General features: G+C 41.5%; 1 protein-coding gene across 1 annotated transcript; it reads right to left on the bottom strand.

The window, feature by feature from the left end:
• Nucleotides 1–2,891: 2,891 nt before the first annotated feature.
• LOC109422768 (prolyl 4-hydroxylase subunit alpha-1) lies at nucleotides 2,892–5,075 on the bottom strand. Its single transcript, XM_019697641.3, has 6 exons — nucleotides 4,801–5,075; nucleotides 4,268–4,743; nucleotides 4,097–4,215; nucleotides 3,502–4,038; nucleotides 3,276–3,441; nucleotides 2,892–3,217 (listed from the first exon to the last, which is right to left on the bottom strand). Exons 1-6 carry the CDS (start codon nucleotides 4,974–4,976, stop codon nucleotides 3,147–3,149), a joined length of 1,545 nt encoding a protein of 514 aa, XP_019553186.3. The 5' UTR covers nucleotides 4,977–5,075; the 3' UTR covers nucleotides 2,892–3,146.
• Nucleotides 5,076–26,987: the final 21,912 nt, after the last annotated feature.

Raw genomic sequence — 26,987 nt, 5'->3', positions numbered from 1 at the left:
ACGCATGAACTCACTATAGGTAAGCGTTCCACCGGCTATCGCCTTGAGTTGTCCTTTCTCCCCTGGAAGCTTGGGTCCTGTCCAATACTATAAACTACCCGCTGGATTCAAGCTCCCGGATGTAGAGGGGGTGGGAAGGGGCAACTCAATTTACTGTTGGTCGGCCCGCCATTTTCTCTGCAGTTCAAGTACGATTCGGGACCGTGGATGCTCGAGACTGTTGTCGAGCTATTTGATATTATCTTGGATAATGCCATTATCGCCATGATTGCCCTTTTGCAGGCATATTCCACGGGGCTTCCGAATTTCTGCTTATCGTCGATCATGACCCAAAATTGCTTCAGTGAGCACTTTGAGTGGATCGTGCACCGGAACCATCCTTTTTTCTTAACCGTGGGGGATAATCTGTTCAACAGACACCCGGACAGAAGGTCCAGGTAGTGTAGGGTAAGGACCGCCTTCTACCAAAAAATAAAAAAAAGTAAATGCCAGGAGTACCTTTTCTTCGACCCACTAAACAACATTCACATGGGCGCCAAACCCTTCTACAGGGGATGGCCAAAATGTTTGGGATAGGCAACTTTTTTTTCTCTCACAAAAAAGTTCAACATGCTATAACTTTTCATTGAGTGCATCAAAAAATCTCAAATTTTGACTGTTTGTCAACCTATTATATGTGCATCTATGGTACAAATTTGGGCTCGATTGATTAATTTTTCGCAAAGTTAGAACCGTTTGCGTGAAACACTATTTTTTAGACAACTCGTTTTTGAGCTGTCATATCTCGGAAACCATTGAACCGAATTAAATAAAATTTTGAACGAACACTAACACTATATAAATGCTTCACAAACTATTCAAACATTGGTACTTTTTGAACGTTGAAAAAAGTTATCATGGATTGACATTTTATAGATTTTTTTTTCTAAAAAATGTATTTTTTTACATCAATGTCAATACATTTTAGTGTTGATATTCAAAGGTTTTCCACTTCTGTTCTCAAGTTATCTCTAATTAGATATATTAGAGCCTATTAAGATTGAAGGAAGAACTCATTTAGTAATTTTTGTGTGGTATTGTAAATTTGAATTATTTTCCTCTATATGGGTAAAATTTTCAACCCGGTATAACTTAATTCACCGTGAGAAAATATTACATTTTATAACGTCGTATCAAGTATCAATATATTGTTGATGAACGTTAAAAAAATCATTCAATTCGGTTTACTGGTTTCTGAGATACGACAGTTAAAAAACTAGTTGTCTCAATAATAGTGTTTTACCCGAGCGGTTCTTACATCGCCAAAAATTATTCAATCGAGCCCAAATTTGTACCATAGATGCACATATAATAGGTTGACAAACAGTCAGAATTTGAGATTTTTTGGTGCACTCTATGAAAAGTTACAGCATGTTGAATTTTTTTGTTGGAGAAAAAAAGTTGCCTATCCCAAACATTTTGGCCATCCCCTGTATTTCCAGAACTTCAAGGTGCTGCGTAGCCTGCAGTAACGAACATCGATGACTCGCTTTGGGGAGTCTATCAAGGTAGCATGCTGGTACTTAGCCAGTTTCCGAATGGCTCCCCACTCACTTTATCCTCGGAAGGCAGGCAGGCTCGACACCACGCCTGCTTCCAGCTGCACAGCAAGTATCAAGAACTGATACCACGTGCACAACGATTTGACCTTCTTGCAAGTAAGGCCCTATCAGCCAGCACAGAGAAGGACATGCCGACATGGGGTCTCCACCTGTCTCGACATTATCGAGAACTTCTTTCTAACCGCGGGCTCGGATCCAACCCAGTAGACCGACGCCACGACAACAACGCTACCAGAATGATCTCCCGTGGCCGCTTAATCGCAGTAAGGGTCGATTTTGACAGCAGGGCACCGGTATGACCTACATAGCCTACTCCGAACCCTTTGACCTCCTCTTGTATAGCGTCTGCACTAGCCATTCTCCGAATCGACGCACCACCTCCTCTGTAGCTCCTAGACGAGTTGCCGGGCTTAGTCACCCTGAAACCCCCTAGGATCCCCTGAAATGCCTTTAAGACCTCTTGGACCGCCCCTAAAACCCTTTGAAGCGCCGCAGACACCTGGAATACCCCGGAAACTTCCTGAGACTCCTTAAAGCCCCTGAGACCCCACGAAATGCCCCTGAGACCTACCGGTAACTCTTGAGGCACAAGGTTGTTTTCGCCGTTGCCAAATTACTTCCTTCGAACAAAACGCTTCTGAGACCCACCATTGAGACTCTTTGGGACTCCCTGAAACACTCTGGAATTCCCCATGGAACCCCATGAGATCTTTTTTAAGTACTCTTGAGGCCCCCTGTAACCCTTATGAGACTCTCTTAAGGTTATACGGGACGCCGTGTTATTTTTCCTATCTTCCCTCTCTTTCTTACAATTTGCCTCACGATTTTGAAGATGGTAATCTCGATTTCTATCGTACAGAAGGGGCTGAAAAACAATCAACATATGCAAGGGAGCATACACAATAATAAGTTTTTGTTTCAAAATAATAAGTAGAATCAGAGATTACCTTCTTAGTAGCAACAGAGAAATGACGGATATTTTCTCGGATATCGTCCCGTTCGCCCTTAAACACCCCTGAGACACCCTGAAGCACCCCCGAAAATCTGCGATCCCCTGTGACCTTCTTAAATGCTCATGAGACCTCCTGGTATCCTATGAAACCCTCTGGGACCCCCTTGAAATAACCTTGAGATCTGTTGGTATCCCAACTCCCTGAAAATCCTCTGAGACCCCCTGAAAAACCCGTGGTGCACTTAGCTCGGAATTCATATGCTAGGCATTTCTTATCTATAAATTGATTGATTGATTTGTCTTTATTTAAGAGACTTTCAGCCCTCTTATCTATAAAGTTAAAGGCGTTTCTTATCTATAAAGTTAAAGGTTTTGCATCTGACAACCCAAAGACATCAATATTTCTGACGTGTCGGCAAACTTGTTCAAAAGAATCAGACTCATGGGCAATTGCAGCATCGGTTTAAATATTCTTACAGTGGCGAAGAATACGAAATAAATTTTATATTCTTCACAAGAAGATGATTCCCAAGAATATGAATTGCAAAATAAGATTCCATTAAAGTATTTAAAATGTCCGTTTTTATTATGAATCACTCCATATCATCCGGATCACATTTCCTTCGAAATTCTTGTCCACGTTCCCGAATCCATTTGTTGGCAACTGAAAAAACAAATAACTAGCAGAATTTCTTGGATAGTTACCGCTCATCTCTCCTTACCCCACTTCTCTCCCATCAAAACGGGACATGCACCATGCAGCGTAGAGTAATCCAAGTTTCCTGATGAATGCAAATTGTACCAAAAGGCAGCGGATCCTTTCCTTGCTTCCAGAGCAAAATTCAGTTTTGGAAACACAGTAGCTCCTCCTATCTTGACGTCACTCATCTGAAAAGAAATTGTTATGTGAGTATTGCTCGTCGATGATTTTCCAGTTCTCAGATTTACATAGAACAGCACAGTTGCGATGCGATTCGATTTGGTAAGCTCCCCCCAATGGAAGAAGTCGAAGTGTGGTCCATACTGGCCGCCAAGACCGTAATTTACAACTTGAAGTTCTTCCGCCGTGTCCATGGACAGACCTGTCATGTCTTCAACACGCTGGGTGATGGTTCTGATAGCTGCATGATAATCATCCGTGAACCACGTTGATTTGCTCACCCGATAGTTGGACACTTCACCTTTTCCGGTTTCCTGATTTGCTATTCCAGCTCGCGATAGAAGCGGTTTTGACCAGTTCTTCAGCAAATCGATTTCTGTATAGGAAAGAACGTCATGAAATACGACGATCCGTGGATTCAGGTTTATTTCCTCTATTTTGAACGGAGCTATTTTGGAGAATGCTGATAAGGTTGGTGTATATCGACATCTGAGATACGATGTTTCTGAGGCATTTCGTAGAATTTCACCTTGGCATAGCTTTTTATATACTGCGAGTATGTTATTGCTTGCCTTACTGCTGGAAATTTTATCGGATTTGAAAAGCTGGAAAAATACAAGGTTGAGGATGTCTTATTCTTTAACTCGCTAAAACTTTGCTGACCTTATCTTGTTGATCCCAAATAGCATCTTCATAAAACGTTTTTTGTCCAAGGGCTTTCTTGTTATCCGGCTGCAAATCAAGGAGATGATCGGTATAATCAAGGGCGTCTTCCACATTTCCTAAAACAATCCGACTATGTCATCACGTCAAATAAGTTATTCAATGTAAAACCTGTCGTATAGGAATAGGATGCCAAATACTCCAAAATCTTGACCTTTTTGTTCAGGTCGATTTTACCCAGCTCAAAACGATTGTAGGCTTCCCGGAACCAATCAGCAGCATGATGCGTGTCACCAGTTTCCTGCAACTTCTGACCTAGTTCGAAACAATCGTCAGCCAACATTTTTGAACCCGTATCAATCCCATTAGCAATCACTGACGCATCTAGATTGTACACATCTTGAAGTCGTAACAAGGCATCCATAGCTCCTAACAAATCGACCCGTTCGGGTAATGCCAATGTCTTTTTGCCAGCGTCATCTGTATTCATCAAGTCCTGCTTCGCCATATCGTTTGCAATTACCTCAATGTCATTCCACTCTAGTGTTAGGCGTTTGATCAACAAGAAAGCATTCACTGGATTGAGCAAATAATCTTTCGCATTTCGGGTGGCCTTACTATGCGCTGTTTTCCAACTAAATGTTCTCCTAAAATTACACTTCGATCAACAACGATTAGTTTTTATACGTTTATATCGAACTTACCGTCTTAATTCGCCTAATCGTTCCTCTTGAGCTTGAATGTATGAATCAAGTTGCTTCAAAATGATACCCTCGGTTTGTAAAAGTTTATCCAAATCTGAGACAGACGAATAAAACTCTGATTTAACCACATTCGATACAGCAATTAATAATCCCCAAGAAATAATTTTCCAATACATTGCCTACAGCAAAAACCTGAGGTATCACCTTGCGATTCTCACTTTACTGAAGCTGCCTAAACTTGAAACTGCATAGCGTTTCTTTTTTATCAAACTTATCGCTTCGAAGCAGATTAAGAACGAATTGTCGCTGCCAACAACAAGAAAACCTATTTTCCACTATCGCATTTGTTTGTACGGAACTGACCTTTCTCACAAATGAAAATGGCAATGAGTGCCTCGAATAGTAGCCGTTGTAATTTGCTATGCATTTCAAAATATGTTTAGTTGTTTCCCCTTTTAGAACGGTTGGATCCACTGCATCTCAATGACTGACGTATTCTAGAGATGAACAATTGACAGATAGCCGGTACCAAGTGATCACGTGAATCCAATAAAAGTATTTGGGCGTTAGCACTAAATTGGTTTCCGAAAAAACTTCATTCACTTCCGCTGCCTTTCCTATGCGTTAAACATTACGTCGGAAGTAGTGCGCTGTATAGAAAACCAGATTTACTGTACAGCGCACTACTTTCGACGTTATGTTTAACGCATAGGAAAGGCAGCGGAAGTGAATGAAGTTTTTTTTTTCGGAAATCAATTTAGTGCTAAACCCACAATATATAACACATTCATCCACCTAACAAAAACAGCTTTCAGGCACCCATAACACAGTTTATTATCAAAATGATATAAATTTGTTATCCGCCTTTGCTCGGGATAGCATGCTCGTGAAGAACTGACCTGTTCTATTGGCCGTTTACAAGCTCTATAAGGCCAAAAAGGCGAAATATAGTGCTAATAGTTTCTTGGGTAGAGGATAAAACCACAGAATAAAACCCGTAAGAAGAAAGATAAGGAGAGGGAGGTTTGTTGAAATTTTAATTTTTCACGTGATGCACTCAATGGATGATGAGCACCTGAAAGGTGTGTGAAGTGCAGTCATGGAGGATCAAGTCAGCGGGAGATATGCCTATATCTGACCAGCACGTTGAGGAAAATTAAGAATACTATCTAGCAGCTCAAGTTAGCTGGTATCGGAGTTAAACTCGTCACGATGGGTTCGATAAAGTTGGTCACCTGCTTGCACTGGCTTAAAGTCCAGATTTGGAGGACCGAACAGCTACCGAAGGAGTGGAAGGAAGAGTCTTTTACTCGGTCCACAAAAAAGGTGACAAGTTAGTGTGCGAGAACATCCGTGTGTTCCAATTCTGAATGTCGTCTACAAAGTGCTACCCCAATTATTTGCCGTCGTCTTTCACCCAAAGTGAATGATTTTGTGGAATCAAGCCGGCTTCGTAGACGGCCGCTCGTCAAAGGAGCATAACTTCACCATGCGGCAAATCCTCCATAAATGGCGCGAAAATGTAACATGCCCCAAGGCATCGTATGTTCACCGTGTTTGGTATGATCGTAACACTAGGATAGAATGCTTCACATAGTCAGCCAATTAGAGACCAATGTATTGTCATTGCCAATTTGAGACCACTAATTGGTCGAAATTGATGTCTGCTTATTAAACTTAAATTGTTTGTTAAAGATTTGGAATAAAGAAAAGTGGCAGCACTGGACTTTCATCGTCCACATCCAATCATAAATCATAAAATATCGCCAAAAACCAAATTAAAAATACGATGCTATTAGCAGCACGTTTTCCATCACAGCAACCTGCGCGTTGCCCAAGCCTAACTCAGTTTCTTTGTCCTCTCTGATTTTCTTTTGCGATGAACTCTAGTTAAATAAAAACGCGAATAAAATTAGCTCGTTATTGAATTAGTTTGAACCACGTTTTTTTTTTCACTGCTCGGCTGATTCCAAAAAAAAAAAAACTATAACGTTTTTGATCGCAACACAATATGTGTGACGACGACGTAAACAGAAGAAGAATGTTTTTTACGCAACGAGTTACAGAGTGGGCTGAGGTACTCCAGGAATTCTTCCGAAAACTCCTTCTGGAATTATTTCTGGAATCATTCTGGAATTACTCCATGTAGTCTTCAAGGAATTCCTACAGAAATTCCTCCACAAATTCATTTAAAAATTGCACCAGGGATTCCTGCAGAATTTTCTCAAGAAATTTCTCCAAAAAACTTTCTTGAATACCTCCAAGATCTTTAGGAAACCTCAAGAAATTCATTAAAAATGCTCTTGGGACAACTCCAGGGATTTCAACGAGAATTCCTTCAGGAGTTTCTTCAATAACTGCTCCGAGCTTGGCTCCGTGACTTCTTCCAAGAGTTCCCGCTAGAATTTCTCCAAGAATTTCTCCAGAAATCACTCCAAGAATTCTGTTAAGAATCCCCCCAGGAGGTCCAAGAACTCTTCTAGAAAATTCCCCAATAATCCCTTCTGGAATTCCTCCAAAACATCCACCAAGATTTCCTCCAACAATCCCTTCCAGAATGCCCTTCCAAGAATTTCTTCTTTTCAGGAAGAAACTGTAGAAATTCCTTCAGCAATTCCTGCAGATATTCCTGGAGGAATTCCTGGACAAATTTATGGATGATTTCTTGAAGGAATTCCTGGAGTATTTCCTGGAACAATTCCTAAGATGAATTCGTATAATAATTCGTGGAGGAACTCGTAGAGTAATTCCTGGAGAAATTCCTGGAAGAATTCCTGGAGAAATTCCTGGAATAATTCCTGGAGAAATTCCTGGAGGAATTCCTGGAGGAATTCTTGAAGGAACACCTGGAGTTCCTGGAAGAATTTCTGGAATATATCCTTTAGAAATCCTTGGAAAAAATCCTTGAGGAATTCCTGAAGGAATCCCTACAGGAATCCCTGGAAGAATTCCTGGAGGAATCACTGGAGAAATTCCTAGGGGAATCGCTGGAAGAATACTTGGATGATTACCAAGAGAAATTCCTGGAGAAATCCCTGAAAATATCCCTGGAGGAATTCTCGGAGGAATCCCTGAAGGAATTCCTGGAGGAAACTTTGAAAGAATTCAGAGAGGAACCCTTACAGAATCATTGTAGAATTTTCTGGCAGAATTTCAGGATGAATCCCTGCAGGAGGAATCCCTGGATGAATTCTTGGCTAAATCTAAGATTAGTCTCTGGAGGCATCCCTGAAAGAATTCGTGTTGGAACCCCTTGGACAATTCCTGGAGGAATTACTTGAGAAATTTCTGGAAGAGCCCCTGTGGGAATTGCTGGAGGAATCCCGGGATGAATTTGTGGAAGAATTCCCGGAGGAACACCATGAGAATTTATGGAGGAAACCGTGGAAGAATTTCTAAAGGAATCCCTTGATGAATTCCTAGATGAATTAGCAGTTATTTCTGAAGATAGTCATGGGGGTGTTCCTGCAGAAATTTCTGGAGAAGTCACCCGAAAAATTCTCTGGAGGAATTCCTAGAGTAATCCCAGGAGACATTTCTGGATGAACTCTTGAAAAAAAAATGCCTGGAGGAGTTTTGAGGGAACTCCTGGAGAAATCCTTGGGGGACTCCCGAAGAATCCTCGGAGAACTCCCATGGAATGCTAGGGGAAGTCCCGGAGGAATATCCGAGAAACTCCTGGAGGAATTCCCTAGGAACTCTTGCAAGATTTGTCAAAACATTCGTAGAGTAATTGCTGAGGAACTTCTGGAGGAATTTTGGAATAGCTTCTGAATAAATTTCCTGGAAGCTCCCGGGAGTCTCGTGAAGAATTCCACGGGAGGTCCTGGAGGATCTGCCTAGAAACTCGTTGGAGTATTCTCGGAGATCATCACGATGTTTTTCTGAAGGACTCCTGGAGGAATTTCGGAGGAAATCCTGGGGAATTCTTGGGTAATTTCAAGGGAACTACTGAAGGCATGTTCGAGAAACTTCCGGAGGATCTCCCGGTGTTTTTAGTTATATTCAGGAAAATCCTGGAAAAATCCCAGTGAAATCATGGAGAGAAGCATGCATTATTGCTGGAGAACTTCATGGTGATCTCCTGAAGTAGAAGTCCTGGAGGGAAATTTTCGGAGTACTTATGCATTTTCCAGAGTAATAATGAAGAAATTCCCAGGAAAATCTTAGGGATATTCTTCCACAAATGCTGGAGAAATTCTTAGGGTGCTGGAGAATGCCTGGAGAACTCCTCGTGTCATTCTCGGGAACTTCAGGAGGACTTCCCGTCGAACTGGATTTTTTTTTCGGGAAGGTATTCCCGAGGTACTTTTAGAGAAATGTCTGCGGAAATGCTGGAAAAATTCTCAAGAAATTATCTTATGGAGGAATTTCCGGGAAACTTTTAGGAATTCTTGGGGAACTCCAGGAGAAAATTTTAGAACCAATTCTTGAAAGTGCCTCAGAAGAAAAGCGTCGAATACATTAAATTATAGACATCAAACGTAAATTTAGCTAATTGTCTTTGGGTTTTGAAATCGGACGCAAATTGAAGGAGATAGGGTAATTGATCCGATCATGGAGGAGTTAAGCGCTGGGTTCATGTTTAAACCACAATTGTATCGCCCCAAGCAAACTTTTTACATGGATTGAATTGAAAATAATAAAATCCATCCTTAATCTACGGGAAAATAACGAAATATTGCCACTTTGATGTTGTTATGAGCATTTTATTCGTTTTTATCTGAAAGATCATTGTGTTCCTAATGTTGCGGTATGTGTTCCTAATGTTGCGGTATTTTGTTCCTATTGTTGCGGTATCCCATTGAAATCATATGGGATACCGCAACATTAGGAACACTACCGCAACAATAGGAACACAGCAGCAAACACATTTATGAAAATATTTTTTTAAAATCGGTTTTTGGGCAAATCTTAAACAAACAAATGGTGCAATCTCATAATTTAAGCACCATACATCTATTAAAAATACCTTTTGGTAACATTTCAGTCGAAAAAGTGCTCAATTGCCATTACCGCAACAATAGGTACTACCGCAACGATGGGAACAATTACCCTATGGGCTTAAAAAATAACATGTTTTTGAGGGGGTGACCCCAAACTCCGTCGTACGCGCCAACTTGTGACGTAGTTGGGGGGCAAGGCCTCTCAAAATTAATGAAACCCGGGAAACATCGATGTAGTTTGCCTTATTTGGGCATATTCACGTGAAAACTAGTACGCTGAGCCGAAAAAAGTTCCATATTGTCCAATTGTGGAGGGCTTCGCCCACCCCCCCCCCCCCCCCCTTCTACGTCACAAGTTGGTGCCTATGTCGGGAGTGTATATCTGTGGATGTACAAATAACACCACCATAAATGATCGTGAAAGAATTACATCGATAAGTAAAGAGATACAAGAGTAGAGCTTGTAAAACTTGAAGGTCTTCATTCCAGAATAGTTTGGATGACCTAGATCATTAAGTAAATGTAGCTAAGTAAGTTATCAGAATTATACTATGAGGCTCTACGGGTATGGTAGATTATATTCCGCGAGAATTCGTTACAATAAAAATATCCAAACATTTACAGGTATTGCGACCCATACTGCAAAATACATTGGGGTCCATTATATGCCAGTGCACACCCAACTAGCACCACATAGAGATACTCGTAATATTCTGAGGTGCAACAGACACAATCGTGAACGAATTATTCCCCTAGAGCAGGGGGTTTCAGACATTTCGGCTCGCGGTGCAATTTTTGTAAATAAACCGCTCCGCGGTGCACATGTTCATTATTGTTGAAAAAAAAAAACAAAACAATTCCAAATTCGTTAAAAAAAGCTATCGAATTTTTCATAGCAATTCCAAGTTTTCCCCCACCAATTATGACACTGTCTTACGTTTTTTCATCACTTATCAGAGCATAGTGAAGTGACACAGTTATTCGACTTGGAATATTTCTTGCATAGAATGTTTCTGGATACTTTCAGACAAGATCTTTAGAAATGCTGAATCAAATCTTGAGCCGAATTAGTGGTGTTTTGTGTTTAAGAACCTCGGTGAAGTCCTTCCAAGACTACTGAATTATTTTTGGCAGTAGCATCTCGTAACCTCATTTTTTATCAGAATCAGAATCAAATTGAAAATGGACGGAAACGACAATTCTCGTGAATTTATACAAATTACGATCTAATTTGATGACAAAATTCAAAAATTTAGGGTAGGTACTTGTGAACATCCATTACGAGTTGTTGAAAAAATATAATATTTACTAGGAGAGTTTTGGCAGACTTGTTCTATGATTCTTCACGAATATCTCAGACAATTTTTGCTGGATTCAAAGTTAACTCGCTGGCTGGAATAATGGGAATTTTACTCTCATTCCCTTGGAGCACCTTACAATAGTTCAGTTGTTCCAATTAAGTCGAATTGCTTTTCATGAAAATTTAATGTTTAAATTTAAACTCAAATATGCAAGACTTTTCTGAAGTGCTGCGGTGCACTTGTCATGGCTTCGCGGTGCTCCAAGTGCACCGCGGTGCACGATCTGAAAACCGCTGCCCTAGAGTGAAGAGAAACAAGAATAGAGCCTGTAGACCTTTATTTTTATTCTTCAATCACTTAACCTAATTTACAGCTTCCTTGTCCACTAGGGCGTGAGCGATTCCAATTGGCAGTTACACTTAGTACTGCACTTAAATGTATTCTATTCTTTTTCTACTGCATCGAACTGGTTGCCTTTGCCCGGCTGTCATTTTTCTACCCTGTCCAGGGTAGAAAGATGAGCACGAGGATGTTGATGTGTGGCTCTTGTTCCTTTCCCAGTCCGATTGGGGGTCCATTATGAGTTGTCGTTAGCCGATACCCAGGTTTCCGGGTCCGTTGGAGCATGCTCTAACGAGGGTCAGGTGCCAGCCGCTCTCGGGGGGAAGAGCAACTAACGAAAAATTGTAAGTGCCGGGGCTGGGATCGAACCCATGACCAGAATAGTTTGGAGAATAGTTTGGAAAGCCTGGAATAACCCATGAATGTACCGCAAGCATTATTTATTTATTTATTTATTTATTTAGTTTAGTTAACATCATCTGACAAAATGTCTTAATGAAGTAATAATATTAAAAGTAATTTTACTAACACTTACAACAATGGTCAATGAAACAATAGTTGTTCACTGAGGCTCAATCAGCAGTATAGACTACATTCCACGAATATTTTTTTTTACAATTAAAGCATGATACAGTATGTAGAGATATCGTTAGTTACTTAGTTACTTCAAAGAGTATTGGAGGCCATTTGTATTTCACGGAATGTCTAACTACCACAATATTGAGTTGCTCGTAGCTGCAAGGTCTAATGGACATCAACGTGACTAAATTTCTTGATCAGAGTGAACAAAAATGATGGTTGAACCAGTAGATCTCAAGAAAATGAATTCCAGATTAGTTTTGATGACCTAGATCACCCAATTCAGGTACTATTAATTTTCTAGGTGTGCTTTGAGGATTTTTGAGTACCGTAGATTATGTTTTGTTATTATTCATCGTGTATAAAATTTGGTTTAGAATGTTGGATTTGTGGTTTTGTGTGGGGTACTTTGAAGACCTTATAATTGCTCTGGGATGAAAACTTCAACAGACTTAAATAGGAAGTAATACATTGCATGTCAATGATCAGTCAATACTATTAAAGATTAGCAAATCGATGAAATTTGAGCAAAAACATTGCATGTCAATGATCAGTCAATACTATTAAAGATTAGCAAATCGATGAAATTTGAGCAAAAACATGTGGAATTAACAAAAAAAAAATATTAAAAAGCCACGTATTTTTGACTAACAGCAAAAGGGGGAGGGTGCAAATGGGGAAGTACCACGCATTTCTAAGCACATCTATTCCACTTGACGCCAGGGTAAAATGTTTTAAAACAAAGAAGATATTGCATTTCTACCAAAAGAAGATTGTCCGGGTGATTACGGTTTACCAACTTCACCACGTCGCACGAACTGGACTCTGCATGTGACATCATGGTGATCTGTGAGCAAACCTGACAAAAGTTGGGTAAACCGGAATCGAAACTTCCGTCGATCGAAGCAGTCAACGCATCCGGTGAGCCACTGGGAATCATAGGCCAGTTCCAATGCGACGTCATGTCGTCCCATAATCTCTAATTTTTTGGCATCGACTGGATCGATAAGTTTGACTTGTGGTCGTCACCATTCGATTTGATCTGCACAAAATCGCTTTGACGTCCAAGCCAGCGTTCGGTGATGAATACCAGAAGCTCTGGTATAGCACCCGATTCCATTTAACACCACTCCATTGGTAGATGAGGAGTTCAAGCATCTGGAGTCGATGGCCATCACTTTTCCTGTCGATTTCTCGGAGTGGGCCGATCTTTGTTCGCGTCTGTGCAGACTATTCGACTGGACTGAACGATGAGTTGGAAGCGAACAACTATCCTCTGCCGGATGTCGGGTGTACAGCATCGTTGATTTGTCTGACGCCTACCTGCAGGTCGAGGTGGATGGCGATTCGAAGGAGCTGCTGACCAATAACATGCACAAAGGGCTGTTCTAATTCAACCGTCTCGCTCCGGGGGTGAAATCCGCACCAGACAGTCATGGCATTCACCCGGATCCAAAGAAACTGCAAGCCATCGCCAACATCCCAGCACAAACCAACGTGATCGAACTGCGCTCGTTTCTCGGGGCCGTCAACGACTACGGTTGGATTGTGCGCAACATCCACCAGTTACGCAACCTGCTGGAACAGCTGCTGAACAAAAATGTCAAGTAGCAGTGGAACGATCGCTACCACCAGTCATGTCATTTGAAAAGTTCAAAGCGGGTTTGCAGTCCGAGCTACTGGTGACACACTACAACCCGATGCTACCTATCATCGTTGCAGCAGACGCCTTCAACACCGGCACTGGTCAGATGGTACTGCAAAAATTTCCGGACGGCAGACTGAAGGCAGATTTCAGGCTTATCGCTCGCTCGCATCGGAAGAGCAGGGCTTTGGACGGCCGGAGAAGGAAGCCTGTGCTCTCATGTACGCGGTGAACAAATTCCACAAATATCTGCTGGGACGATACTTCGTCCTGTAGTCACCGCTATTCGTAATTTTCGGCTCACAAGCAAATTTCCACCAATAATTTTGGTTGCGCTGACATGCTGTCGCGGCTCATCGTTTGTACCGTCTGCTCGGAAGAGGACGTACGTCGTAGCAGCAATCAACCTGAAAACAAAAACATGGTGAGTGTCGTTAACGACTACAACAACAGTGTCGAGTATCATCGAAAGAGGCTGGCCCCGTGCCTCGAAGTCGGTCACACATTCGGATCTCTTGCCGTACTACAATCAGCGGAACTCGCTTAGCATCGTCAATGACTACGGGATGCTACTCGACCGGTTGGTAGTTCCTGACTGATTCCGGAAGAAAATGCTGAAGCAGTTCCACCGAGGCCACCCAGAAGTGGTGCGCATGAAGGCAATCGCTCGCAGTTTTGTGTACTGGCCCTGTATTGTATTGACGATGAGATTGAGGAGCTCGTCCGCAACTGCACTCTGTATTGTATAAGCACCAGTCTAAACAACATATGAATCCTGGCCTGCACCGTCAAAGCCATGGTCCAGAATACACATCGGCTACGCTGGACCTGTCGACGGCGTGTATTTACTTGTCGAGGTGGATCCAGTGACCGGAGGTTTTCGATACCAGGACGACAACAGTCAATATCACTACACTATCTTTGGCATACCGAAAACCCCTGTTCGCCGGGCACGACTTCCGAGCACTCTATATTTGCAGTGGCGTGCGTAGGACCGTGCATAACTTGTGAACGAAATGTCCAATTTGGGTCGTCTTTGTTTTGTTCTGTTAATTTCACCCGGGAGTGGGATTGGTTCACAGGTCGGCGGCGTTTCACGGTTCACGGTTCACCCTCAACCAACCATTCAACACCAGGCCCGCTCTTCGGCTAACGTCATTATTAACCGTTAGCAAGGATCCGAGATAAACAAATTCCACCAGCTCGAAAGTATCCCCGTCTATCGTAATGTTTCTTTCTAGACGGATCCTGTCGTGCTCAGTTTCGCCTATTACTTTGTTTTAGACGCATTTACAAGCAATCTTACCTTTGCTGCTTCGCTTTTCAAGCGAGTGCACACTGACATTAGCGCCATTTCAAATTTCGACGTCCTTTGGTATAAACCTGATGAAATAATAACACTATGGTATGCGTGCTACATTCGGCTGCAAGATCTAATGGTAATCTAGCATGGAAGAAAACATAGTGAACGATCAAGAATTTGATGAATAAAACCGGAAATGTACCAGAATTGCCAATGTCGCTTATGGCAGAAGAACAGCTCTGCCACCGTTCCAAATGTTCTAGAGATGCTGTCCATGGCATCCGAAAAGCACACAAATTGACCGGAGTTCGTGAAAATGTTGCAGCTGGCTCGTCGCATTGCACCTTCCAGAGCGATGTTGAAAAGTAGGTATGAGAGTCCATCATCTTGTTGCAGTTCCGTGCGAGATCCAGTTTATTCGATAGTGCACTCGATACTCTTACGCAGTTATGCACACTGTCCATCGTTGCTTTCCCAAGCAACACATATGTTATAATAGAGTTACAACAGCGCAAGCTTTGGTTGTATAGAAGTTTATTTTACGTAATTCTTGCATTCTTGCATTCTTGTGTCGAAATAACGTAAAATAAACTTCTATACAACCAAAACTTGCGCTGTCGTAACTTTTATATAACATGTGTGTTACTTGGGTTTGATCAGTCTAGTCAGCTTCAGAGGAAAGTCGTTTGCTAGAGACCTCATTGGGATCAGAATTATGCATTACCCAGGCTCAAACATGCTATCATGATGTGGAAGTGTTAATAGAACAAAAAACTGATAAGCAGACTCTCTCCCAATTAAGGAATACGCCACTTATAATGTAATTTTCACAGTTTCCCTTAACTCATGATATACCAAAGAAATTTTTGTGTATCCCATAGAGTGAAAAACCCCCAATATGTACCATACACAAAAGCTCTAATTTTGCAACCCTTCAAATTGCATCGCATTGGAAGCACTTACGAGCTAGGACAACCACAGTGGAAGAAAGTGCCCCCAAAGCTCATCGAGCAAAGGATTAACCGGCGGTTTTTTTTTGTTCGTTCGCAATATCGACAGGCAATGCAACTGCGGTTCCCGCTGCTGGCTGAGGGGAAAAATGCATCATGCCGCCATTGCGACGACGGGATGCAATTCAAAACGCATTCCTTTCGGGCGGAAAACGAGGGTAACCCGGCTAACGAGCCTAACAGGGTGAAGTTATTTCCGTCTGTCTCGGCTCGAATTTCCACGCTGCTGCTGCTGCAAGGCTGAAGGCTCCCTCATGCGTCGTTCAACACTCGAGTATCTTTGTCTCAGGTTTTGCGGTTTGGATGCTTATGCAACGTGCTCCATGGTACGTTGGTGTTGTGCTGAACGAGAGTGCTCCTTTACTGTAGTTCACCCGGGACACACGAAGGAGGTAATGTGAGTGGTTGATTCAGAATTTATCCGGTTCGAATGTCACTTCGAGGTGAATTTGCCGCTGCCAGGGTTTTTTTTTTTCGTAATTATAACTTTTTGAATGTTTCGTCCTCCTCTTGGTGGAGTAGCTAAAGCAGGAAAACATTCACTCTATGGTAATTTGAGGACATTTTTGCTACTCGATAACCTCGGCAGAGGTCCTTTGAAGTTGGCGAATTTTTTTACGCGTTGCTTGTTATTATTATCCGCTGTAAATGCAGCTATGCATGTCTCAAGTGCACTCTTCAGGCTTTGTGTGGTAATGTTGCAACCGACGACGATGACGGCGAGGCGGTGGGTTCAATTGATATCCAATGGTGCCTTTGCGGCGGAATCGATGAGGATTCTGGTTTGCGATAGTTTGTGCACTGATGGCGTGATCAGTGATCCTGGTAGGGCCAGTATTCAAACTTATATTGTTATTTTAACATATAGCCTGGTTTAGTGATCTACAGCTCTACAATATCATTATTAATCAATTGTGTAATGTAATGTCTCAAAACAAAAAAAAAACGGAAATTTCTCCAAATAAAAATCGGACATTTCTTAAATAATACTGTCAGTAAATTGACTGAAGGAGGATTGTCGAAGGAACTCCTGGAGAGTTCTTAGAAAGAACTCCCAGAGGAATATCAAAAAGAACTCTGGGAGCGTCCATAAATTATGACACACAAAAATTGTCTATTTTCAAATCCCCTCCCACCTATGTCACACTTTTTGTATGAGACTACTGATTTTTTGTATGGGCCGTCACACTTTGCTGAACCTCCCTCCCCCCTGAAAGCGTGACGTAATTTATAGACGTTCCCCTTATTGGAATCTTAGATGAGCTTCCGCATACATTTCTGGTCACTCTAGCAATTCCTGAACGAGTAATTCTGCGAAGAAACTCCAGAATATTTCCAGGAGGTTTTTTTTCGTGAAATTCCAGGTTAAATCTTGGGGAAAATCTCTGAAAAAAAAACAGATAGAATCAACGTTTGTCCAGAAGAACAAATTTTCAGAAAATACCAACAATGTATTTTTCATAGGACTGATATATCTAGTTGCAAAACAAACTAATCTTATACCTACGCAATCCAGTGAGATGACATAGAACTAGAGATTATTTAAAGGGTGTACCGAATCAAATTGCGCCACGGAAAATAGTGTACAACTTTTGATTGCATGCATCAAAATGGCTGATTTTTTTACCACTAACAGTATATTGTGTGCAGATAATACCATAAAATTTTCAGAGGAATCGGTGGAGTATTGGCGGAGATATTTCCGACGTTGGAAAATTAGACTTTGGGATTCTTGCGCAAACAAAGAATTGAAATAAAATGTGTATTTTATAGATCTATCTCTAGCAACAGAAATACTAAACCGCTTGCAATGTTTTTTTTTTCTGTAAGTAGATGATGTATGCAGGAATATTGTTTGAAAATTTCATTTGATTTGGTCTTGCCATTAAAAAGTTGTAGTCGTATATGTGTCCATAAATCGCAATACGCAAACCGATTGAACTGTATTGAGACATTCAAAGTTGTCTAACTTCCAAAGTTTTCAATATCGGAGCAATATTGACTGTTCTACAGCAGACTTGATGTATACGCGCTTTGAATCACGAGCTTGAGACGAGGTTGCTATGCGTACAAAATAACAGTAACACGCACGAGCATGTGCTACGATGAGACACATTTTATAGATCACATGTAACATTGTACTAGCTCAATTAATCACATCTGCACTGGCTCATGTGACGGCTCATGAGAAAATCTCAATGTGACAGGTATGTGAGGCTCGACTTCGAGAAGGATAATTCAGTTTTTCTTTTTCCGCTGCAGTTCAAAGAATTCGCTGAATAAGGCCTTATTCATTAGGCGGCGAAGCCCATTTTTGGCATGCTAGATCCATTGCTCAGGTTAGGTTGAATTTCAGTACCACCTTCCTCTGAAATCTGTATCGAAATTTTGCAGTTCCTAGGTTATCCAATGTAAAATTATTCGCGCTACGGTTTGTGCTTGTGGCATTAATAGCCATCTAACATATTGATTGGTTCGCGAAAAAAAGAAGGAACAGTCGTGCTTGAGGAAACGCTGCAATGTTGTCTCCCATAGAAATGGAGTAAAACGCGGCTGTTTTTTTTCTGGCGTATCGGCTCTGTGCAAATGCGCAAATATCATATTTCGTCATTTTAATTATTATTATAGCAGCAAGTGTTTCTGCCAATCTATTGTGAAGAACTTTCTTAAGCAATTCTGTAGTTTTTTCGCCACAAACCATTCTCCCGAAGCAAGTAATTAGATTAATGTCTAAGATGTTAGTCCTTTCATTCGAATCGAAACAAATTCGAAAACATTCATATAGGTAAATAATATTAACTTTAAAAAAATCGACCGAAATGAATCATTCCTATTTCGGGTAGCCAAAGGCTCAATGAGATGAGTCTCACGAGACGTCTCATGAGGCACATACACTGGAATTTTGATGTGCGTGCTACGATCTCAAAATCTCATAAAACCTGTGAAACACATTTCAAACCTGCTCATGGCACACTATCTCATCGATGTATACATGAGCAAACAGACACTCTGTTCTACAGTCAAAATAGTGCACACGGACCTTCAAATTTATATGAAGGACCTAAAATTCACTCTGAAGCGGTTTGTGTTTTGAATTCTGGAAAATTCAGTACCTAACGGATCTTGATGAAATTTTCACCACTTCATTTTTATTATGTTGTTAATTTATCGTCAAATTTTCAGATGTTTTGAAAAAGTAACAATAAAGTTATAGCCTAAACCATTTTCACAATGAGTGTACAAGAATTCCAAAACCTCGCTGTCTCGTGTCGAAGATATCTCCGCCAATAATTAACCAATTCCGATGAAAATTTTACAGTATCATCTGCGAACTATTAGCTATTATTGGTGAAAAAATCAGCCAGTTTGATGCATACAATCAAAAGTTATACACTATTTTCCGTGGCGCAATTTGATTTCGTACACCCTTTAGTTTGGAAGGTTACACATTCATATAAATATTTCTTACGATCTCACGGTCGTGATATCAACCCAACAAATTTGAAATACTAATCATAAAATACAGCCATAAGTGATCTTTGCAGCAACATTAGTGTGCCAACCTAGTGAGCTAATCCTATTGCAATCTCTAATTAAGACAATTTGATCCTGCGAACAACTTTCGTGAAGATGGTGTGCTTTTCAGAAACAGCAATTTCTCAAAGGTCATACAACAAACGTGATTGAATTTTTTTTATGTGGCCAGAGTCCAAAATAAACTAATCGTCTTCTGGGCTGGATTGTATTTTTCATATTTTTTTATCTGATAATCTAATTGATTGGAAGACGACCGACAAATTACGGTGTGTGTAAAGCGGATGGCATCGTGCTGCTAAATTTTAGCTGCAGCTGTACATGTATGTTTTGCCTTTGCCGTAAACCAAAGTGTACTGAAAAGCTATATGTTCACTCAAAAAACGAATTTTCAATAGAAGGCTCGGAAGGTCCAGTCACATAAACCAATCAACTCAGTTCGACGAATTGAGATGATGTCTGTATGTGTGTATGTATGTGTGTATGTATGTGTATATGTATGTATGTCTGTGCGCAAAAAAAGTTCACACACTTTTAAGGCACTTCCCATCGGCCGCTTATAGCTCGAATCGAACCGGAATTTTACCGCATTGTTTGCTAGTAAAATTATTTTTTTTTAATTTCTTTGTAGGGAATCGCGCCACTTGGGCGGTGGCTTCTATTTTCGTCTGTTTTCCACTATAACTCAGTCAAATTTGAACCAATTGACACAATTTTTGGAATGCAGTGAGATAGGTATAGTATATACCCGTGTACACCATTTCAAGTCAATTGGTTCAAAATTGACTGAGTTATAGTGGAAAACAGACGAATATAGAAGCCACCGCCCAAGTAGCGCGATACCCTATTTGTGAATTTTAACTTAATGCTAATTCTTCACACTGCTAGTAAAAATGGTTCTGATAGGTCAAGGCGTTGGCACTAGCCTCTGCCCAGCAACTCCTATCCCTACCTCCACGCGGTACCGGCCGGAAACTATGAGCAACCTTAGGGAAGATCGGGTAACCAACCCCGGTGGGAACTTTGGTCGTAGGCTGACAGGAAAGGGGGGGGGGGTTTGCTTCGGCAAACCTGAGCGTCTGTTCTCCAGGAGAAGCGGCTCACAACAGCGTCTGATCCCCATGTTAGGGGCGGCTGATCTACGTCCGAGTCCCAAGTAACATTTTAAGTTTTGTTCGGCTCTACAAGAGATCTTCATGACCAATTTTATAAAACTCGCAATAAAATTCATTTATACATCAAAACCTCTTGATGACCTCTTTAAGGGGCTGTCCATAAACCACGTGGTCATTTTTTTGAGACTTCTCAACCCCCCCCCCCACCCCCCGCGTGGTCATTAGTCCATACAAATTTTTTTTTTCTTCCATACAAAATGGTCATTGGCCGAAGCCCCCCCCCTCATGACCACGTGGTTCATGGACAGCCCCTTAAGAGCATCTTCCGACTAAGTGAACCACTCTCGGAGAGGTTTTGCAAACCGCATTAAGAGCAGCAATAAAACCGTTTTGAAACCTAGTAGAAAAATTTCCCATTGTCGATTGTTGTTGTTTTTTTTTTCAACAAAAACTATGACAGCTCAAGATGCAGAGAAGCTTGTTCGATGGCACGTAAAGTTCAGGACGATACATCATTCGTAAGTAGAAGCGATCATTTAAAAGTAATATTTTAGTTGTTATTGTGTTGGTAGGCTTATGCGCATTCAATTTTACCGTGAGTATTGGGGTGACAGAATCATAAAATTAATGCGCTTCAAAAATAGTGAAAACAGTATTGTTCCGATTTTATCACGCCCCTTTTCAAAAATTTTTTTAAATATTTTACAGAATCTATACGCATTTTCAGAATTTTTAATGTTTAGGAACGTATCTTCAAGATTCATCTTGAAGAAGAGGGGAAACACTTGCTCTCAAATGAAACAGCAAATTAATGAAAAATGAAGGTCTGACGCGCGGAGGGCGTGATAAAATCGGAACATTACTGTACTATCATCTTGGCATGAAATAAATCAATTCGTTTATTTAATAAAACTATCTCGAATCACAAGAAAACTCAGCAGAGAGAGTTTATTTATGTGAGCATGTTATGGAAATGGTGGCAAACTTTCAATTCATTGCTAATTTAAGCAAAATTAACTATTTTTCATTCACGTTAGTTAATTCTTCGATATGGCGACAACCACAATCAGCGAAAATAAAACGAAAGCAAGTTTACTTTTATGATGACCGCAATAAACCCAGAAATGTCGTAGTTCTGCTTTTCCACCAACAGATGTCGTTACTAATCGAACGGGTCGCCATCTGTTGAGAGTTTTAGCAGTTTTATTGTGGTAATAATGATTACCAGAAGGTTTACAAATCGGAAAGTTTTGTTTACTCTTAAAATCTGTCTTTATTGATATCTTCAAGTATACTATAAAACATTTTATCAATAGTTTTCATAAAAGCAGTCATAAAACTGCGAGTTTCAATTATTGCTGTAATAAAACCCTAATAAAAATCAAACAAAACTAATCAGCAATAAAATTGTTACTTGGGAGTGCCAGGGAAGGACTCTAAGCTCAACTGTGCACTACGAGCCAGCCGTAAAAAAAACCATTGTAGCGGAAAATCAGCAACAGAATAATACGAACCGAGACCAACGGCAACGACCCCAGCGAACAAAAAGGACTTGCGATTGGAAACTCGGTACGTGGAACTGCCGATCTCTCAACTGCATTGGGAGCACCCGCATACTCGCCGATCTACTGAAGGACCGCGGGTTCGACATCGTAGCGCTGCAGGAGGTGTGTTGGACAGGATCCATGGTGCGAACGTTTAGAGGAAAAAATACCATCTACCAGAGCTGCGGCAACACACGCGAGCTGGGAACAGCTTTCATAGTGATGGGTGATATGCAGAGGCGCGTGATCGGTTGGTGGCCGATCGACGAAAGAATGTGCAGGTTTAGGATCAAGGGCCGATTCTTCAACTTCAGCATAATAAACGTGCACAGCCCACACTCCGGAAGTACTGATGATGACAAGGACGCATTTTACGCGCAGCTCGAACGCGAGTACGATCGCTGCCCAAGCCACGACGTCAAGATCATCATAGGAGATTTGAACGCTCAGGTAGGCCAGGAGGAGGAATTCACGACTCATTGATTTCGCCGCCTCCAAAAATATGGCCATACGTAGCACCTTTTTCCAACACAGCCTCCATTATCATTACACCTGGAGATCACCACAGCAGACGGAATCTCAAATCGACCACGTTCTGATTGACGGACGGCACTTCTCCGACATTATCGACGTCAGGACCTATCGTGGCGTACGAGAGCTAATGAGGCACGTTACAAACAGGCGCGGAGCAGGCAGAACTCAGTCTTCCGGATGAAGAAGCGCCAGCAGGAAGAACGAGATCGCGAAGCGATGGAAGAGCTGTACTGCGCTAAGGACACACGAAAGTTCTACGAGAAGCTGAACCGCTCGCGCAGAGGCTTTGTGCCACAAGCCGACATGTGCCGAGATAATCACGGGAATATTCTCACGAGCGAGCGTGAGGTGGTCGAGAGGTGGTGGCAGCATTACGATGAGCACCTCAATAGCGACGTTGCAAGTACCGAAGGTGGCGTGGTAACAGATCTAGGAGTATGTGCACAGGACGAAAGACTTCCGGCCCCTGACCTTCAAGAGATTGAGGAGGAGGTTGGCCGGTTGAAAAACAACAAGGCCGCTGGAGCAGATCAACTACCAAGCGAGCTTCTAAAATACGGTGGAGAAGCACTAGTGAGAGCACTACACTGGGTCATTACCAAGATTTGGGAGGAGGAAGTATTACCGGAGGAATGGATGGAAGGTATCGTGTGTCCCATCTACAAAAAGGGCGACAAGTTGGATTGCGGGAACTGCCGCGCGATCACACTACTGAGCGCTGCCTACAAGATACTCTCTCAAATTTTATGCCGCCGTCTATCACCGATTGCAAGAGAGTTTGTGGGGCAATATCAGGCTGGATTTATGGGTGAACGCACTACAATGGACCAGATGTTCGCCATCCGCCAGGTGTTGCAGAAATGCCGCGAATACAACGTGCCCACACATCACTTGTTCATCGATTTCAAATCGGCGTATGATACAATCGATCGAGAACAGCTATGGCAGATTATGCACGAATACGGATTCCCGGATAAACTGATACGGTTGATCAAGGCGACGATGGATCGAGTGATGTGCGTAGTTCGAGTATCAGGGACACTCTCGAGTCCCTTCGAATCTCGCAGAGGGTTACGGCAAGGTGATGGTCTTTCGTGCTTGCTGTTCAACATTGCTTTGGAGGGTGTAATAAGAAGAGCGGGGATAAACACGAGTGGGACAATTTTCACGAAGTCCGTTCAGCTGCTTGGTTTCGCCGATGATATTGATATTATTGCTCGTAAATTTGAGACGATGGCGGAAACGTACATCCGACTAAAGAGTGAAACCAGGCGAATCGGATTAGTCATTAATGTGTCGAAGACAAAGTACATGATGGCAAAGGGCTCCAGGGAGGAATCACCGCGCCCGCCACCCCGAATTCATATCGACGGTGATGAAATCGAGCCGGTTGAAGAATTCGTGTACTTGGGCTCACTGGTGACCGCCGACAACGACACCAGCAGAGAAATTCAGAGGCGCATTGTGGCAGGAAATCGTGCTTACTTTGGACTCCGCAGAACTCTACGATCGAACAAAGTTCGCCGTAACACGAAGTTAACCATCTACAAAACGCTGATTAGACCGGTCGTCCTCTATGGGCACGAAACGTGGACCCTACGTGCAGAGGACCAACGCGCCCTTGGAGTTTTCGAACGGAAGGTGTTGCGTACCATCTACGGCGGAGTGCAGATGGAAGACGGGACTTGGAGAAGGCGAATGAACCACGAGCTGCATCAGCTGCTAAGAGAACCAACCATCGTCCATACCGCGAAAATCGGGAGGCTACGGTGGGCGGGTCACGTCATCAGGATGTCGGATAGCAACCCGACTAAAATGGTTCTCGAGAGTAATCGGACCGGTGCAAAAATAAATGCTGCGCAATGAGCTAGATGGCTCGATCAGGTGGAGGGCGATCTGCGGACCCTTCGCAGAGTGCGAAATATGAGACACACAGCCATGGACCGAGTAGAATGGAGACGGCTACTATGTACACTCTACTTTGTACAGCAGAGGCCACCCTGGCCTTAGCCTGACCGGTAAGGTAAGGACTTAGTAGGCTTGTTATAACATCTAACGGACTATTGACAATGCCTTCTGAGATACCAGGAATTTCTCCAGAAATTGATTCTACCCTCAGTGTTGGAAAATATTTTCAAATTAATCAAATAACTCAAAGATATCAACTACAGAAAGTAAAAATGTTCCAAGCTTAAGAAACATCAATAATTTACTCAGAAAACAATGATTAAATGAAATCAGGGCTTTATTTGTAGAAAACTTGTTGTTAATTGAAAGTATAGCGATTTTTTTTCGATTACCCGTGGATTTTCAGAAATTCAAACATGATTTTTAAAATTTGAACTCGTATTTAAGTTTTGAAAAACATCATGAAAAATCGAAATAAAAATTAACAAAACAATGCTCAATTCAAGAATTTTATTTGACAATCAACACTATTCTGGCGCGTCATCTGGAATGAAGTCTGATCTGTAGCCCGCGGTTTAAAAAGATTGGGCAGGCCTGCTCCAAGGATTATCTGGCCGGGGTTCTGCTAAACCGAACTAAGCGCCAAATACTTTATTCCGAGATAATTAAGCTTGAAGTTCAACCACTCACAAATAAACAACAGCTAAGATTATTTGGAACTTTTCCACACACATGTAACTTACAAGCCTTTATTAACCATCAGCGACGAAGAATAGGGTATCGCGCCACTTGGGCGGTGGTTCTATATTCGTCTGTTTGCCACTGTAACTCAGTCAATTATGAACCAATTGACTTGAAATGTTGTACTCGGGTAGACACTATCCCTATCTCACCACATTCCAAAAGTTGTGCCAATTGGTTCAAATTTGACTGAGTTATAGTGGAAAACAGACGAATATAGAACCACCGCCCAAGTGGCGCGATTCCCTACATGTAAATTATTTGAAATCATTGAAATAATTACATTTAATTTTTCAGTACTTCGCACTCAGTTCACTCTGGCTGAACAAAAACATTGGAATATGGTTTAAAGTTCAGTGTGGTTGACTGTATTTCTTTGTTTCATAGAAAACCATTCGGATTGTGAAAAAAAAAACTCGATTTTTCATCGTCTATGGAGTTGAAATCGATATCACTCACAATTCATTACATGAATCAGAGAGGACGCGTATATTATGGTAGCATGGAGGTCTCAAAATGGTTTGAAAAATGAACGGCGGAAGCCCTCCCAGCTCAGCCCTCCCCACCTATGTTTTTTTATAGGCGGTACATGTGCAGGCACAGAGCAAGAGTGATTATGTAAAATGATGTCTTTGCATGTGCTGAGGACCTGAGATGTGAAAATGGAGCAATTTGTGTACTTCAAATTTATACTGGTCGATGAAAACCATGGAAAGGATCTGCCAAAGTGAACTAAGACAAAAACAATTCGAAAATATTAAAGAGATTCGAACTTGGGTCCTTTAAGTGATAACCAAGCACGTTACCACTAGGTCATTTTACTTAGCTGAAGGTCAGTCGTTAAGTCTGAATCAACTTCTAAACATTCTTCACTAGCATGGTTTTCGTGAAAACGCCATATTTCGATCAGCCAAAGTGAACCAAGTGTTTGATATTTTTTATGCTTTATTATTCTTATTAGCCTTGTTGTTCATTAACGGCTTCTGTGTTAAATTATCAGTATGAGGTGTGTCGACATAACGCAGGTATTTAAAACCAGTTGATTTTTGTATTGTTGAGAATAAATAGATTCTAAAATGCAGTGGATTTGGTTCGGTCTGGATGAATGTGATTTGGAAAAATGGCGATCAGCACCATCGAAGCATAATTGTATCCTCCAACATCCGTATTTCTAATAACGTGTTTAATTCTCCCACAGATTGTTACTATGAGTCGGTTGGAAGTTAGAAATTTGACGGCGATGAGCATAACTTGAAATGTTCTTCATCTGGACCAACACTGATACATTTCGCTCATTCTATGGAATGGTTTACAGTTCTCTCTGGTTGGATGCAATTTTAGTTTTTGTATGTTCTGCCAAACAGAAAGTTTGAATTTACTCCACGAAGAGCTGTCAGAATTACTGCATTTTTACATGGAAAGAGGATCATCAATTTCTTCATCCAATGGTAAAGGAAACTATTTTTTTTTTTTTTTTCAAAAAATGGTCTTTGGTTCGGTTTAACAGAACCCCGACCATCTCAACTTTTCCTGCAGATATTACTCCAGAATCTATTTCTTGGAATTATTCAAGGAATTTTCAAGAAATTCTTTTGCGTGGACTTGCAGAGGGTTCTCCAGTTCAGGGCATTTTTCCAAAGTTTTCTTAAAAATTATGTTTCAGATTGTTTCCGTAATTTCTTCAC

Source organism: Aedes albopictus, chromosome 1 (assembly GCF_035046485.1).
Source record: "Aedes albopictus strain Foshan chromosome 1, AalbF5, whole genome shotgun sequence".
Lineage (NCBI taxonomy): Eukaryota > Metazoa > Arthropoda > Insecta > Diptera > Culicidae > Aedes > Aedes albopictus.
Note: the sequence above shows the minus strand (reverse complement) of the source record. Positions and strands in the feature narration are given on the sequence as shown.

Bases quoted from the DNA above. Each gene is read 5' to 3' on its own strand.
- LOC109422768 (XM_019697641.3), bottom strand. From the start codon at position 4,976: ATGTATTGGAAAATTATTTCTTGGGGATTATTAATTGCTGTATCGAAT. The intron at 4,039-4,096 runs GTCAGCAAAGTT...GTATTTTTCCAG, and splicing joins TTTGGGATCAACAAGATAAG to CTTTTCAAATCCGATAAAAT. The intron at 3,218-3,275 runs GTAAGGAGAGAT...TTGTTTTTTCAG, and splicing joins TTTGATGGGAGAGAAGTGGG to TTGCCAACAAATGGATTCGG.